Below are 15,143 nucleotides of genomic sequence, written 5' to 3'. Positions count from 1 at the left end.
AAACCCTGTCTGTGGCCAGAATGTGTTGTGTGTAAGGATTCCATTCAGCACAGCCTCTATTCTCCTCCGACTGCAAAGTCCAAAGCCATATCTGCCACTTACCAGCCACCGTACCACTGATAGATCCTGACCCCAACAACCTCCCGGGCTTATTGTGATGTTCAGCCCTACCATAGCTATAGGAAACTTGGTAAAAGGCAAAGCACTTCTTAATATTTATCCAGTTAACAGTATTTATCCAGCAGCTCCTACGGGCCGGGCTTGGGGCTCCTAAGTGCTGCACACATATCTCATTTATTCTTCTTTTTAGTTCCTGGAAAAGATTTTTCTGTTATCCCCATTTTCCAGGTAAAGGACCAGAGGCTTAGTAGAAGCAGAATAACTGCTCAGGGTCACACAGCCGCTTAAACGATGGGGCCTGGTACAAACTGGGGAAGAGTGTGTCTAAACTACGCTGCCGCTTTTAACCAGTCAGTCATTTGGTAGTTATTTCTTGAGCTTGCTCTATGTTAGGCATTGTCCTAGGTGTTGGGGAGACAGCTGTGAGCCAGCAGGTGAAGCCTACGCCCTCACAGAGCTGATGGTTCTTGAGCAGGATCCTTTGGAGAAGAAGTATCTTGGAGATTTGTGTTTCAGGCATTTTCAGAGAAAAGCCTACCTCTTTTTTCCCCAAATTTACCCCCCTCCCCGGAGCTTCCTCTTCATCTTTGAAGCCCTTTAAGTGTCCCCTTAGGGAGATGATGGCTGAGAGCTGTGTGTAGCCCATACCCTATGAACGAGGAACTCAGTGAGGAGTCTGTGCCCTTAAGGACCCTGCCCCGTCCTCACATCCCCCCATACACCCTGCAGTTCTCCACCTCCTCCCTCCTGGCCCTACTAGTGGGGGAGGGCAGGTGTTGGCCAAGTAGCTCTTTGCTATTGAAGGACCCCATCTTAAACCAAGCACACCTTTTTTGGGGCCAGCTGACAGCACTCATGCCAGCCTGATAAGAGGCTGGGGGGGACCCATGGCTACCCTGTTCACGCAGCCCTGCCACCTCCACGTGGCCTCATGTCTGTTATTCTCTACATCTCCACACACAAAGAGCCCTGGTGCTGTTGCTGGCGCTCAGCTGCTGGAGTGGGGAGGGCAGGCAATGGTGAAAAGCTTTTCTGAAAGGCCAGGGTGAAGGCAGGAGTCACCCAGGTGATCCAAGCCGTTCCCCCGGGACCCCAGCCCAGGACCACAGTGAAAGGTTACTGCTAATTGGCGAGCTCCTGATGGGGCGCATCTATTTAGCACTCCCCCCTCCCCAGAGACTCCCAGGATGATCCTGGCACAGCAGTGTGATTCAAGAGCTCCCTGCCTGAGTCTGGCACAATCTGTCTGAAATTGTGAACATGGAGCCTCTTGGTTTTTTAATTCGTATTTCTGTCGTTGTCGCTCTCTGCCCATTGTTTCTGGTAGATTTAGTAGTAGCCACCCTGACTCTGGTACTTTCTCCCTGGGGTCCTCTCAGTGGGCTCCTTCCACCCCCAGATCTACCATGGGAGACCTTTTGGGGTCAGGGAACAGCACTGTCCCACCCCCGACCCACCACCCGGCCTCAGGGCCCAGCTCTCACCCCGCCATCATCCCTGACACTAACACAGCTTGTCCACCCTGTCGCAGGGGGCAGATGGCCTGTCGGAGCCGGAGGGCATCTCTCTGAAGCGGGTCGCTGTGGTGGAAGATTTCTTTGACATCATCTACTCGATGCATGTGGAGAGCTCAGCGGAGCCAGGCAAAGCCCCCAAGCACGCTGGGCAGAAGAAAACCTACCGAGCGGTGAGATTTCTGTCCCTTTGCCTCTGCTGGCAGCCCCAGGCCTTGGCAGGAGGCCATGGGCTCCGCACATGTTGGGCGGGGGTGGGGCAGGGAGCTGAGGCGTGATGAAACGGCCTTTGGGGACCCAGGGGGGCACAGGGCAAGGGCATGGCAGCCAGAGATGGCTCATGGGGCGAGGGGGCGGGTTCTGTGGTCTCAGCACAAAGGAGAAGCAGGTTGAAGAGAGTGAGAGGGAGGGGAGGAGATGGATGAGGGCAGGAGGGAAGCCCTCCTCTCCCTGGTTTCTGCTTTATTCATCCCCCCACCACCACCTCCAGTCCACTGAAGCCTGCTCTGGGGCCGTGGGGTACAGGGGTTGGCTAGTTAAGAATAATTTTTAAGGCGAATTGTTTTCTTGGCTTTTTTTTTTTGCCGGGCTTTTCTTGGTTGTTTCTTTTTGTTGGTTTTTTTTTGGATCCCCTATCACCCTGTGAAGTCAGTCCTAGGAGTTCCCCGGGGGAAAGTCTGAGGACCTGGTCCCCACCCTCGGAGAGATCACAAGTCAATTTGGGGTGGGGAGGCTGAGAGCAAAACGAGGACACGAGAAACAGAAATGTCTCCAAGACTAGCTTTGAGAGAACGAGAACCTTGGTACCTGGGCATTTAGCAAAGACACCTCCAGACACTGCTAAGCCAGGGGACTTCATGGAGAAGGCACCATGTAAGCCAGCATTCTCGGCTTTGGGTAGGCGGAAGGGGGCGGAGGTGGTTAGATTGCTAGGGGAGGTAGAGAGGATGCTAGCCCAAGCAGGAGGGGCCTGCCTGTGTCCAGGTCCCATCCCCCTCTTGACTCCCATCAGCATGGCTGATGCACGGCTCCGAGCCGTCTGTTCAGCACCCACCACTAAACCAGGAGAGCCAAGTGCCTTATGCTCATTCAAGCCCGGCACCATTCCTGCGTGGTGCCGTTTCACGGTTAATGAAACGGAGACCCAGAGAGTTGAGCTACCTGTCTAAGGTCACACAGCACCTGAGTAGCAGTCAGCCACTGTCCTCATGCCACCTTTCTCTTTGGCTTCCTAGAGACCTGCCCCTCTGTGAGCATGCTTCCCTACCCAAGGCAAATGTGACCCTCCCCCGCCCCCCCCCCCCCCCGACCCCTGCCAAGTTCCTTATATAAATAGCCTTGGACTGCTGTGGAGGTGGCTGTATAAGTCTAGAAGTCTATAATTTCTCCAAATGGCTTGATGTTTAAAAAATACAATCTAGTTTGTTCTTGTCCTCAGAAGATGGCCTTTGCCCTAAATGGGTCTCAAGGATGGACCCTTGTGCCAGGAACCTCAGAGAGATAAGGGGTTGGGCTGAGGGACACAGGAGATGATTATACCATCTGGCCCATCCCTCCTGCTTCTCAGCACATGTGGGAAACGACTTGTGGCAAGGGAGTTCTGAGGGTATTTCCACCAGAGGGTCATGGGCAAAGGAAGGGACACCCAGGCTGGGGCCAGCATGGTCCCCTCGGTATTGATGAGACCCAGCACATTTTCTCAGCATTAAATTTGCCAGTACTGGGCAGGTAGCATGTGCCAGGCCCTTTGCTCAGCACTCAAGGTGCAGCAACTCTCTGAGCTTTCACAGGTATGAAGCAGGTGTTACCGTTATCCCCATTTTACAGATGAGGAAAGCGAGGCTCAGACGTGTAACCTGTCTGAGGTCACCCAGCTGACATGTGGAGCCAGGCAGCTGGCCCCAGAGCCTGCACTCTTACCGCTGCACATCCTGCCTTTCTACAAACTCCCGTGGTCAGCTAGTAAGGCCAGTGACTTGCTGTTGTCGAGGTAGATAGGCTTGGTCCAGCCAGCCCATGTGATTTCCCTGGCCCCCTTGGTACCCGGAACCAAGCCTCACCCACAGGCACTCCCTGGGTATTTATGAAGGCCAGGGGCTGTAGCCTCCATGCTGTGGAGAGGGCAGGGCTGGGCTGTTCCTGGCAGCATTTGTGTCCCTGGGCCAAGCAGACGTCCAGCCTTTTGCTCTGCACTTCCTGGCTTCTTGTCCATATGCCCGCCGCGTGCCCCACTTCCCAATGCCCAGCCTGGAGCTGGCACATGACTGGCGGTGAGCCAGCTGGGCTGTGCGCAGAGCTGGAATTTCAGCAGCAGGGCCAAGGCTGAGTGGAGCAGGCCAGGGCCCTCCTGCAGTGGGTGTGAGGCCAAGGGGGCTGCTGAACCTCCCTCTTCCCCTGTGTGCCTGCTTTCCCTTCCCCCACTTTCCCATCTGTCACCCTTCTCATGCCACCCTTTCTGGGGGGTGGGAGTGGTGTCTGGATGCTTTTGTCCCCCTCTTTTTATCTGCTCCCATTTCCTCAACCCAAGCCTAGCTCTTCAGCCTCACTCAGTGGACATGAGGCCCCTACCCCATTTATGCCTTTGGAAAAAGAGCCCCCAAGGAAACTCCTTGCCGATGGCTGCAGAAGGGCATAGCCTGGCACCACAGAGTTTGCATCAGGCCCTTGGCTGAGGGGTTTGGGGACCTTCCTCTGTGTTTTGCCAAACCTGAATCCTGGGACTGCCTCACACTCTCTTGGACACCTGGGACTTTCAGACCTTTATAAGCCTGGGGTGCCTGTGGGAGGCAAGGGACTGGAAAGGGAGATGGGTGGACTTGTTTAGGGCATTAAAGGAATACATTCTTCAGTGGAAAAATGAACTTTCTAATATCTACCACACTTCAGCAGTGGATCTGGATCAGATAATGAGCTTTCTGAGGATGGACGTATATGAGCCAGGGGTAGATGGCCATCTACAGTGACTAAAGCAGGGGGATTCCCACTTTGGGCAGGAAGTCCCTGCTTTACTTTGCCTGTGATGCAGTGTGACCCAAGAGCCAGAGGACCCCAGAGGGTCTTGCCAATGCCAGGGTCTGGGGAGGGTTCTAATCAGTTCTACGAAGTTCCCTGAGCCCACATAGAGGACTGGTCCTTTTTCAGGGGGCTTTTCTGGTGTCTATACCCATCTGGGTTGAGCCCCTGGGCTTCCTCCCTCTTTCCCAGGGTGCTGGTAGGCTAGATCGGGTTCCAGAGTTTGGATCTGGCTGCCCCAGACCACTTTGGAGTTGGGGCCAGATGTGGTCAGCAGCTGCTCCAGGCCCACCCCGTGCTAATCCACCCACAGGGCAGAAGGAGGATCTTGTAAAGTGGTGCAAATCCCCCCGATTGGCTTCATCTGTCTTTGTCGGCCTCTGAGTTGGGGAACAAAATGGGGCCTTACAAGTCAGCAACTCTGCAAATAGCTTCTGTTCTCCCTGCCAGCAAAATCTCTCTCTCGGTTTTTAGCACTAGGAAACGTAAATGTAAAAGGCAAATTCATGTATGAGTCTCAGGGTCCAGGCAGGAGGCCCCGAAGAGAGCAAGGCAGCGGGCAGCCCAGGGCAGCTGGGCGCAGACTGGATTCCTGGAGCTCCCTCTCCTTAAACACAGCAGCTCTATCTGTTTCATATTTTGAGCTTCAGCGTAAGAAGCCTATTTCATGAACAGTGCCTGTAATTCAAAAAGTATCTGAAAACTGCCATCCTAATGCCTAGAGCATCCACTGGGATTGTCCTCCTCATTTCAACTCATCCTGTGGTCCTGTCGCCTTGGGCATTCGTGCAGTCAAACAGAAATGGATGTTCCATTTCTCATGTGGACAAGTCAAGAGGGTGAACCAAAAGAGGCCCGCACAAGGTTGCAGGCCCCAGTGGGTGAAGGCATCCTCCTCCATGCGGGTCCCTACAGCAGCACAGAGCTAGGCTGGACTCTGTAGTCCACTGACTCCCCAGGGAGCTCTTAGCAAGGCTGCAGACATTCCAGTCATGCGAGGCAGGGCTTCCCTCCCTGGCTATTCGACAACTCCAAGGACCTCTCACGTACCTGCCTTTGGTCCACCCTGTCTGTCCCCTGGTGGGATGCAGGACCAAAAGGGCCATGCCCAGCACTCCCCCTGCTTGTGGCACTCCAGCCGGCCTTTTTATACTGCTGAGTTTCTGCAAGGCCAGGAGAGCTGTGACCACCATTCCGGCCCCTCATCAGAGCCCTCTCTGGGAACCGTTCCTGTACCCTCAGCGGTCCAGGTGGCAAGAAAGGCCTCTGCCCATGCTGTGGGCAGCCCTCAGCAGAGCAGCCAGGCCAGGAAGGCCCTCCCTGAGCCCTGTAAAAATAGTTTCTATGTCCAGTGGCAGTTGAGCTCCATGTAGTGAAGTGGGGCCATCCCTACAGTATGAACATCCCCTGCTTTTCCCAGCAGATTTTGACCCTCCTCCCCAAGTCCTCTGCTCAGTTGCTCTGAGGCCTGGCCTGGAATGCTGTGCCTCAGGGCTCCGACAGGGTCATCTGTTGGCCCAAGTCAGCTGCAGCCTTCTGCTTTGCCCAGCAGGCATCCTTCCCTCTTGCTTGTTTACTCCTGCAGCCATCAGCCCTTCAGCAGGACCCATCTCTCCCAACCCCGCAAGTCCAAGAGGGACGTGCCTCCCCTAAGACTTACAGACAGCTCTGGACGGGGATGAAGATGTCCATGTAGGTGGCAGGAAAGCCCGCATCCCTTGCCTAACATCCAAGGAGGACCGTTACACGACTGACCATCACCCTCCCACCCACGGGCTCCGATCAGAGACCAGGGTTTTGCCCTTGTCCCTGACCTCCAGAGGAAGGCAATCAGACAGGGAATTTGGAAGGGAGATAACTCATCAAGGAGCCTGCCTGCTCCATAGAGCATCAAATCAGCTGAGAATAACAATTGTGTCACCAAAATTAACTCTGCGTTTGCAGCTGGCTGCCAGGCAGGAGTGGCTCCTGGAGCTCCACAGTCTCACTGAGTCAGGAGCACACCCTGAGCTGATCCTCTGAGGGCCTGGCCATAGCCTAGGGTGCCCCTGGGCCTCCGACATCCCCCACTCCATCCCGTCCACTCTGCTCTACCACTACCCTGCCTCCTGGCCACTGAAGAGATGTGGCAGGGCACTTCTGCGTCCCAAAGGAGCAGACCAGGTGCTATCATGAAGAGCCCCCGCCGTCTGTGGGCTGACCAGTGTCCTCAGCCAACTCTCCAGGCTGGGCTGCGGCAAGGATGGTGGAATGCTGAGGTGATGCTGCCCCTTAGTGGAGAGGAGTGGAAGGGCCCGGGCTCTGGGAAACGTGCAAAAACCAGCAAGTGGGCAGCTCCCGGCTGCAGCCAGGGAACCTGGGCCTGAGAGATCCCTCTGGGCCCCTCAGGCAGCCAAACAAGGGCCAGTGGGTTTCCCAAAGCCCAGAGCTAGAGGAGAGGCCTGAGTTTCTGGACCCACACTCCCTTCTTTTCCACTCCCCCACCCAGCCTCTTTCTTGTGTTCCCTCCCACACCCCCTTTCTCTTCTCCCAAGCTAGGGGTGGCCCTCTGGAGGCAAGTATGGGGTGGTGTGACCTGGAGGATGGGCTTTAGCTTGGTGCTGCCTAAAAGGCTGTGTAACCTTGGGCAAATGGGTTCACCTCTCTGGGCCTCGTGACCTCATCCGGAACATGGAGGTCCCTAAGAGCCTGTCCAGTTTGAAAACTCTGATTCCTTTGCATCAGCCTTTCACAGCTCTCCCTAAAAAGGTTCTTGATCTGTGGGTTATTGGAAATAGCTTGTAGAACCTTGGGTTCTGTTTACAGATCCAGTGCCTGTGGATTTATACGTGGGTCTCAGTTTATTCATCTCTAAGAGGGAAAATTGTTTTATCCTACCCTACAGCAATGTTTATCAGCTCATTTTTCAGTAGCAGCAATAAAATGTTCTGAGAGGCATATTGCTTTTTAGAATATAGGTTAAAGACTAGATAATGTTTAGATGCTTTGCTTTAAAGTTTGTTAAAGCTCTTTTATTCAAATGTTTAAAATAAACGGTTTTCTGCAAAAGTACTGACTCATTTTCATGGCTGAGAACGGAGGACACTTGCCCCTTGCTCCTCAGATCCCTCGCCCTCTTGGCAAAGGCCAAGTGCCTGCCACCAAAGCACAGCCCTTCGTGACCAGGTGACTGTATGGCCTCCCCACAGATTCATATAACGAGTGACCTCCTGTCTGCCCTAGATCGCGGAGACCTATGCCTTCCTTCCACGAGAAGCTGTGACCCGGTTCCTGATGAGCTGCACAGAGTGTCAGAAGAGGATGCACTTTAATTCCAACGGCCTGGAGCCCAAAGGTAGGGGAGGAGGCGGGTGTGCTGGAGGCTCACAGGGAGGAGACTGTGCGAGGAGAGGCTTTTCCACCAGAAGGGCACAGACAGAGAAGTGCACACCCAGCAGCTGTCACAGTTTCCAGTGGCCAGTGTGGGTTCATAGGGCTGCCCAGAGAGCCTCGTTTGGGTGTTTGTTTGTTTGTTTGTTTGTTTGTTTGTTTGTTTGTTTGTTTTATGTGAAGTTTAACTTACAAACCAACAGTACGTTCCTATTGCACTTCAAGGCCCAGACCACACCCTCATCTCCCATCGAGGTTCTGGACTGAAATGGCCACCTGCCCTATTCCCCAAGGTCTGTAATTCTTGCCATTCACATGGGTTTGATCTCGCCGCTGACCTAACGGTCAGCTCTCGGAGGACAGGAGCACAGCCCTCGCTCTCCAACCCTGAAGCTACACACCTGCCACTAAATGTTTGTTCTGCCCCCTTCCCGTCCACACCCCGCCCGCCCCCAACCACCACCATGCACACCAGCAAATCTAGGGGAATGAGTTAGAATTTAAAATGCCCAGAGAGCTTGTGACCAACTGAAGTTGTTCCCTTGGACCAACATCCATGCTCTCTAACTCTTCCCTACCCAGTGAGATACAAGGAGGACCCTCACTTTAGTCCCCCCCAAACCCTAACCTGAGCATCCCCAGAGGCCCCCAGTAAATCTCAGGCCCATCTGTTCACAGGTGGCTTTGGCACAGTGAGACAGGCCAGTACCTTTGGCCCGAGAAATGGTGCCCAGATGGATGATTGATCAGGGCTTCTAGGCTGCTCCCGGCACCAGGCCTCCAAAGGTTGCTGAGGTCCGTGGGTGTTGTGCCTGAGGATGGGAATAGACTCGGAACGAAGGGCGAGCTATTTACTTGGGTGGCATCATCTGAATCGGGAAGGGAAAATGAACAATAAAACCCGAGTAGGTGCACAGAGGAACTGGGGCACAGACGTCAAGTGGGATTTCCCTCTCATTTTGGTTGTCCTTGATGCACGTGAGCAACTTTTGACACCAGCCAACTAACTCATCAGATCCAGAGGCTTTCCTGCCATTGGGGGCCATTAGGCCACGGTTACTTCGTCAGATACATCAGATAACTTCTAAAGCTTGAGAGACAGAAACAAATCTAGTTAATCCCTAATAAGTGCTGGATTCCTGGTTTAAGAGCAGGGCTCCCGGGCCACACCAAATGGATTGAAATCCCAACTCTGCTGTTCAACAGCTGTGTGTCCTGAGCAAGTGACTTCATCTCTCTGAGCCTCAGTTTCCTCATCTGGGAGATGGGGTTAATAATTGCGCCCACCTCAGGGGCTGATGAGGTTCGAGAGTTAATCCCCGTGCCTGGCACAAGGGTACCATGCAGGGCGAGTGAACTGGGGCTGTTGCAGTGATTGTGATAACGCCGGATGCAGGAGTAAGGCCCCTGCACCATGTGGCCTGACCTTGGCTGTCCAGCTGCAACTCCCGGGCCAAGACAGCATTTGGTACCTGCAGATAGGCCAGGAGGGCTTTCCCTGCTGCTCACCCCACCCTGCCCAGGTCTGGGTCCCAGGGGTGCATGCCTTTTTGGCAGCTGCCTGGTCCCTGCCTGTCCCTTCCTGTTCTGTCCTAATCGTTTCCATAGCAACTGGCGGAGTCAGATACAGAATCCGTTTGCCTGGGGGAACAGAGGCGAAGCCGAGAGGGGCCGCGTTTGTAGGTTGCTCTGGGGTGTCTGCAGGCTCCATCTCTGCTGCTCCCTTCCTCCCTGCTGGTGTGGAGGACATTCTCACCTCCCCCGCTCCTCAGGGAAGGCTGCGAGGTCTCCAGGGTGGCAGCTCCACTCCTCCTCATCTGTGGGCTTCTGCGTGGCTGGGAGGGCAATGCCAGCACAGCAGCATCCTGTTTCTTCTTTGTGCCCCCACCCCAGGGTGGAAGAAGGGAGGAGGAGGAAGGGAGGAGGTGAAGAGAGAAAGAGCACGGCGCCCAGAAGGAGCAGCCTAGAATATAAACCAGCTCTGTGGGCTCTGGGCTGGAGCCTCCGTTTATAGTGGCTTGCTCCAGCTGGACACGGCAAGTGGAGTGAGGCTGCGCCATGCTCATCCTTGGCCATCCTTGGGTGGGATGCCACTTCTCTTTCCCCAGTTGTGGAGTTTCCCATACAAGAAGAGGAGGAGACACTGAGAGAGCAGGAGACAGTGTGATCCATGGAAGGGCATGGGTTTGGGTGTGCCACTCTGTTCCTTGCTGTGTGTCCCTCAGCAGGTTAGGGGACCTCTCTGAACCTCACCTGCACATAACAGCTCCTACGAGCCTATGAGGTATCCATCCGGTTTACAGCTGAGGAAATAAGGCATAGAGAGGTGTTGTGGTGAAATGACTTGTCCAAGGTCCCCAGAAGGCAGGAGAACTGACCTTCTCATCAGCAAAATGGGAGTAACGCCTCCCTCTCAGGGCTGTCGTGAGGATGCAGTCGAATTAAACTGGTGCAGTAGCTGCCTGGGAAACATCAGCCTGTCTGTCCCCCATGTTCTTATACATGAGCCCAGACACAAGACTGCCAATGTCCAGGTGGCTCCACGGGGAGACATGCAGTCAGTCGCCCCACCCACATAAGCACCCTGGGTCCATAACCTGGACGCTGAGCAAAACGGAAGGGTTTGGTTTCTGGAAGCTGCCCATGGAGAGCCTTGGAGTCTGAAAGGCTCCCCTGTCTGCTTAATGGCCAGAGGCATTAGCTGCCTGGACCACCCTCGCCAGCTGGCAGGTTCTCCCTTCTCCAGCCCCACCTGAGATCCTGGAGAACCTATCTCCACCCGCCATGCTGGCCTCTCTGGATGCAGTCAGCTGCACCGACCCCTTTCACAGGAACCCCTTCCATACCAGCCCTTCTTCCTCCCTCTCCCTCCCACCCCGCTGTAGGGAAATCGGAGCCTGCCCCTGGCCCCTAGCCCCAGAGGCAGGCCCCTTGTTCCTGTCCCAGGAAGGTGGGGTAGGAGGGGGACAGGGAACAGGATGGAGACTTCTCAAGGGGCTGCTGGGAGAATGCCTTGCTTCCTGGCCTCGTGTTAAGAAGAAAGAAAGGAAGCCAAGCGGCCTCCCCTGCTCAGCGGTTTGCCCCCGGCAGAGCGTGGTGCCTGGACAGTCCCAGGCCCTCCCCCAGCGCCAGGAGCACAAACAAAGGAGGCTGCTGAGGATCAGGAAGTTCGAGGATGGGAAATTTCAGGGCCTGCCAGCTCCATGTTCCTCTTCCACCCGCCCCTGAGCAAATCCAGGTGCAGAGGAGACAGAGAATGAAAACCAGGGGGCCCTCAGACCAGCCCGGGCTCCTAGGGAGAGGGGCCTCTGGGGACACATTTCTGTTTTCTCTCATGTGAAATGGCTGCAAACGGGGAATTAGTAATGGGCAATGCCAGTTACCTACTGGAGGGTCCCTTCCTCGGTGACAGAGTTGTCTACTCAGGTGGAGGCTGCTTTGCAATTAGGCCCAGACTCCTCTGTGTGGTTTCCAACCCCGTCAGGCCTGGCGTCTCTAGATCCCCCCACTTCCTGTCCTTCCCCCCACAACCCCAGTCCACCTTGTTCTTTTGCCCCTGCAGAAGCTCTTTTGCCCCTGCTGGCCTGCTTGCTGGCCTTTCCTCTCCTGGCTCTCATTCTCATCTGCCAGGTGACACGGGGAGGTTGCATAGCCTCTCTGTGAGCTGTTGCCTCACCTGTAAAAGGGAGTGTTAATACTAGCACACGCTTCATGGAGTTCTTGGGAGCATCAAGCAAGAGGGTCTGCATGGAGCTCCTGGCGAGTGCTTAGTAGCTGCCAGCTGAGTGATCGAATATAAGTCTGGTTCAGATCCTCTCTCCATGAAGCTGTCCTGAGCTCTTCCTCCTCTGAGCTCTAATGGACTCGCCATCTGTCCCACCCTGCTGAGTGCAGGGACCGTAGCTACATGGCTCCTCTACCTTCCCCACCCTGAATGCACACACATCAGTACTCCTCGAAGACTTGCTGATCCACTGCTTTACTTCTCTCCTAAAGAGGTTTATTCCATCCCCTTCTGAGCCGACCCCAGGCCTCGATCTTATTTCCAAATTTGAGACCCATGACAGGCTGGCTGGTCTCAGGAACCCCTCTGTGCCAGGCCTTCCTCATGCACATGTCCTTCAGTACCCAGCCCTGCTTGAGGCGGCTCTTGCCACTGGCGCCCAGAACCAAGGGGTTCTTCCATTCTGTAGATGAAATGGCATGAGAATTACCACCTTGCGTTCCACCTGGAGGAACAAAGGCCACTACCTCAGTTGAAATTTGCATTGATTAATGAATGCCATTGGAGCCCAGCTGTGGAGGTCAGCGCTGGGTTCAGCCTGCGTGGCTTGGCCTGGGTAAAGCCTCTGCATCACTGATTATTTTCAAAGTCCTGTAAAACTAGGTCTTGAGCTTGGGCTAGTTTCAGTTTCCTTGACGAACAGATGATGAAATATTTTGGGGGGTAGTTCCTCTGCTTTTCTCACCAGCAACCTTTGAGATTATTTCAGCCCCATGACCCTTGCTAGCTCCTAACTCACCAAATAGTATCAGGTTATTTGTGGAGGCTCAAGCACGGCCACTGTATGTGTTGACCACAACATGAGACTGGCCTGTCTCAGCAGAGCCCAAGGAAGCCTCTTTTCCTCGTTCATGTGTCCACCTTAGCTCAGCCCCCGTCCTGGCATTTGTCTCACCTGTGAGTGCCTGATTCCACGGAGCTCCCACTGGTCCGTGTTCCTCATCTCTCTCCTCCTAAGCTGATCTTCTCTGCGGCATTTATTACCTCCAGAGCTGTGGGGCTCCCCACTCCCGAAGACCCTTCCTGCCCTTCTCATCACTGTGCTGTGGCGGAGCTCTGACTTCCTACAGTCAGATCCCTGGAGCCTTCCCTTACCTGGACTCTCCCCTGCCTGCCAAAGTCCTGCCTTCCCGACAGAACTCTCACTGGCGGAACTGCAGATGTGGGCATTTCATGGCACACTGCTTTCTGATGAATTTGTGAGCGTGATTCAGGACGTCCTAGCTTCCCCAGACCAGGGCATCTTGCCTTCTCTTCTTGAGCACTCCTGGCTCACCTCAGGGAACCAGAAGCGGTTTCTAATTTGTGGATATGCTGGGAAGGAAAGACCCCTTCTCCCGCCTCCTAAGAGCACCATGCCAGCTACCTTTCCTTCCCACCCCTCCCAAAACCAAGCTAAACCTGGCTTCATTAAAGAGAACTCATAAGCAGCCATGGCATTTCAGGCAGGGTATGGGTGATCATCAGTAAAAGAACACAGCACCTGGCCTCCGTGGATGACCAAACACCAAGAGTCACCACGACTCCTGATGAAGTCTTCATTTGTGGCTCTGACCGGTCACACTTGAGGGGGCGGTGCTTCTCTCATACCATATTGTTTAATAGTTTTTCACCAGACAACCCTGTCCTTGAGGAAATGAAACAGAAACATCAGAATTCTCCATCCGAAGACCCACGATCTAAAAACAGAAACCATGGCTCTTGAGTGACAGCATCTCAATGTCATCGCTGGAATTTCTGCTTCACATACTGCATCCAACCCTGTTGATTTGGGGGTGCCGGATTCCAACATACCCCCAAATTTAAGGAGGTCGATCTGGATTGATAGTGGGACAGCAAGAAGAAGAGGTCACGAGAACCCAAGAACACAGTTTAGTTTCCCCACAGCACTGGACATAAGTGCCAAAGGGGCTGATGTGCACTGGTGTCAGAGCACCCCTCTGCCACCGAACCAAGAGGAATTCTCTAAAAAAACAAATATTTGGACCATTTCAAGCCAGTTTCTGAGACATTCTATTAGTGACATTTACTTCTTTCTCAAAGAGCACAAAAATTCTGTGTTTGACAACATAGCTTTAAAAAGCTAAACAAAGTTCTGCATTTTTATGAAATGTGATAGGAAATGTTATTTAAGCTGTGCAGTCACCGGATGTCTACCACCCCAAAATGGCCTTCCCGGTCCCTGGGCCCGTCGTGCGGACCCTGTTTTCTATCCTTGCCAAGTAGGAACTTCCCTTCTCTCCTTTGGGTGGTTTTCTCCTCTTTGTTTGCAGGGGCCTTTTTTTCCTTGTTGTGGTAAAATATTTACGACATAAAACTTGCCATTTTAATAATTTTTAAATGTACCATTCGGCATTAGTTATATTCATGCCATTGAGCAACCCTCACCGCTATTTCCAACAGCTTTTCATCACCCCAAACTGAAACTATGTGTCCATGAGAGCAATAACTTTCCATCCCCACCCACCTTCCCAATTCTAATAACCTCTGTGTTACCTTCCGTCGCGACGAATGTGTCTGTTCTAGATAAGTCCATCCAAGCGGAATCGCACAGTAAATTTGTCCTTTTGTGTCTGGTGTCTTTCACTCAGTGTAGTGTTTTCAAGGTTGCAGGGGCCTTTCCGGCCTGAACTCCAGCTCTAGAGTGGCAGGGTCAGCAAATCACCTTGGGTATCCTATCCTCGCCATTCCTCCACCTCGGCCCTGTCACTCGCTCCCCTTTGGTCCCGTTTCTTGGGCCCACTGGTGACAGCGGAGGGCAGGCTTCAGCTAGTTTAGGAGTCTCTCCCACTTCTCCCGCTCACATACTCAAATCCCAGCCCGTGAACAGAACTAGGCACCAGGGGAAACTTTGAGTCAAAGGCCTGGAATCCTGGAGGCAGGAGGAGGAGGAGGCCAGAGACCAGGTGAAAACAAAGCCTGTTTCCCCAGGCAAAGAGTGAAGCAGCGTCAAGTAACTACATGGCTAAAGGAAGCCCTGCTCCCTGCGGACAGGTTCCAAAAGGTGGCTCCAGGGTTTTGAGCTCCGTCAAAGCAGGAGACATCTGAAGAGGAAGCTGGGCTGGGGAGAAAGGTGATGGACGCCCTCTTCGTCATGCTCGCCACCTTCCTTACTCCTGTGGCATTTTCATCTGTCCTTTGTGCCACCCAGTGGCACCTAAGATGCAGAACCAATGGCTGGGCAGTGTCCAGAAGGCAGCTTAGCCTAGAGGTTTCAAGAGTTAACAAATATTCCTACCTTTCAACCCAAGAATTCCATTTCTTAGAATCTGTTCTTAAAAGGAAAATGATCAGAAATGTGGGCCAATATCCACACTCAAAGATGTTCCCTGCAAAAATAAATT

At 53.7% G+C, this 15,143-nt stretch overlaps 1 protein-coding gene across 1 annotated transcript; it reads left to right on the top strand.

Annotated features, from left to right (window-relative positions):
• The first annotated feature begins 1,542 nt into the window (after positions 1–1,542).
• On the top strand, positions 1,543–15,066 carry LOC105304322. The gene is made up of 3 exons (XM_023522267.1): positions 1,543–1,807; positions 7,869–7,980; positions 12,790–15,066. Exons 1-3 carry the CDS (start codon positions 1,736–1,738, stop codon positions 13,224–13,226), a joined length of 621 nt encoding a protein of 206 aa, XP_023378035.1. The 5' UTR covers positions 1,543–1,735; the 3' UTR covers positions 13,227–15,066.
• The last annotated feature ends 77 nt before the right edge of the window (positions 15,067–15,143 follow it).

Source organism: Pteropus vampyrus, unplaced genomic scaffold (assembly GCF_000151845.1).
Source record: "Pteropus vampyrus isolate Shadow unplaced genomic scaffold, Pvam_2.0 Scaffold336, whole genome shotgun sequence".
NCBI classification, from domain to species: Eukaryota; Metazoa; Chordata; class Mammalia; order Chiroptera; family Pteropodidae; genus Pteropus; species Pteropus vampyrus.
Note: the sequence above shows the minus strand (reverse complement) of the source record. Positions and strands in the feature narration are given on the sequence as shown.

Coding starts and splice junctions, on each gene's coding strand:
- LOC105304322 (XM_023522267.1), top strand. CDS start 1,736: ATGCATGTGGAGAGCTCAGCGGAGCCAGGCAAAGCCCCCAAGCACGCT. Junction 1,808..7,868: donor AGAAGAAAACCTACCGAGCG/GTGAGATTTCTG, acceptor TGTCTGCCCTAG/ATCGCGGAGACCTATGCCTT. Junction 7,981..12,789: donor CAACGGCCTGGAGCCCAAAG/GTAGGGGAGGAG, acceptor TATTACCTCCAG/AGCTGTGGGGCTCCCCACTC.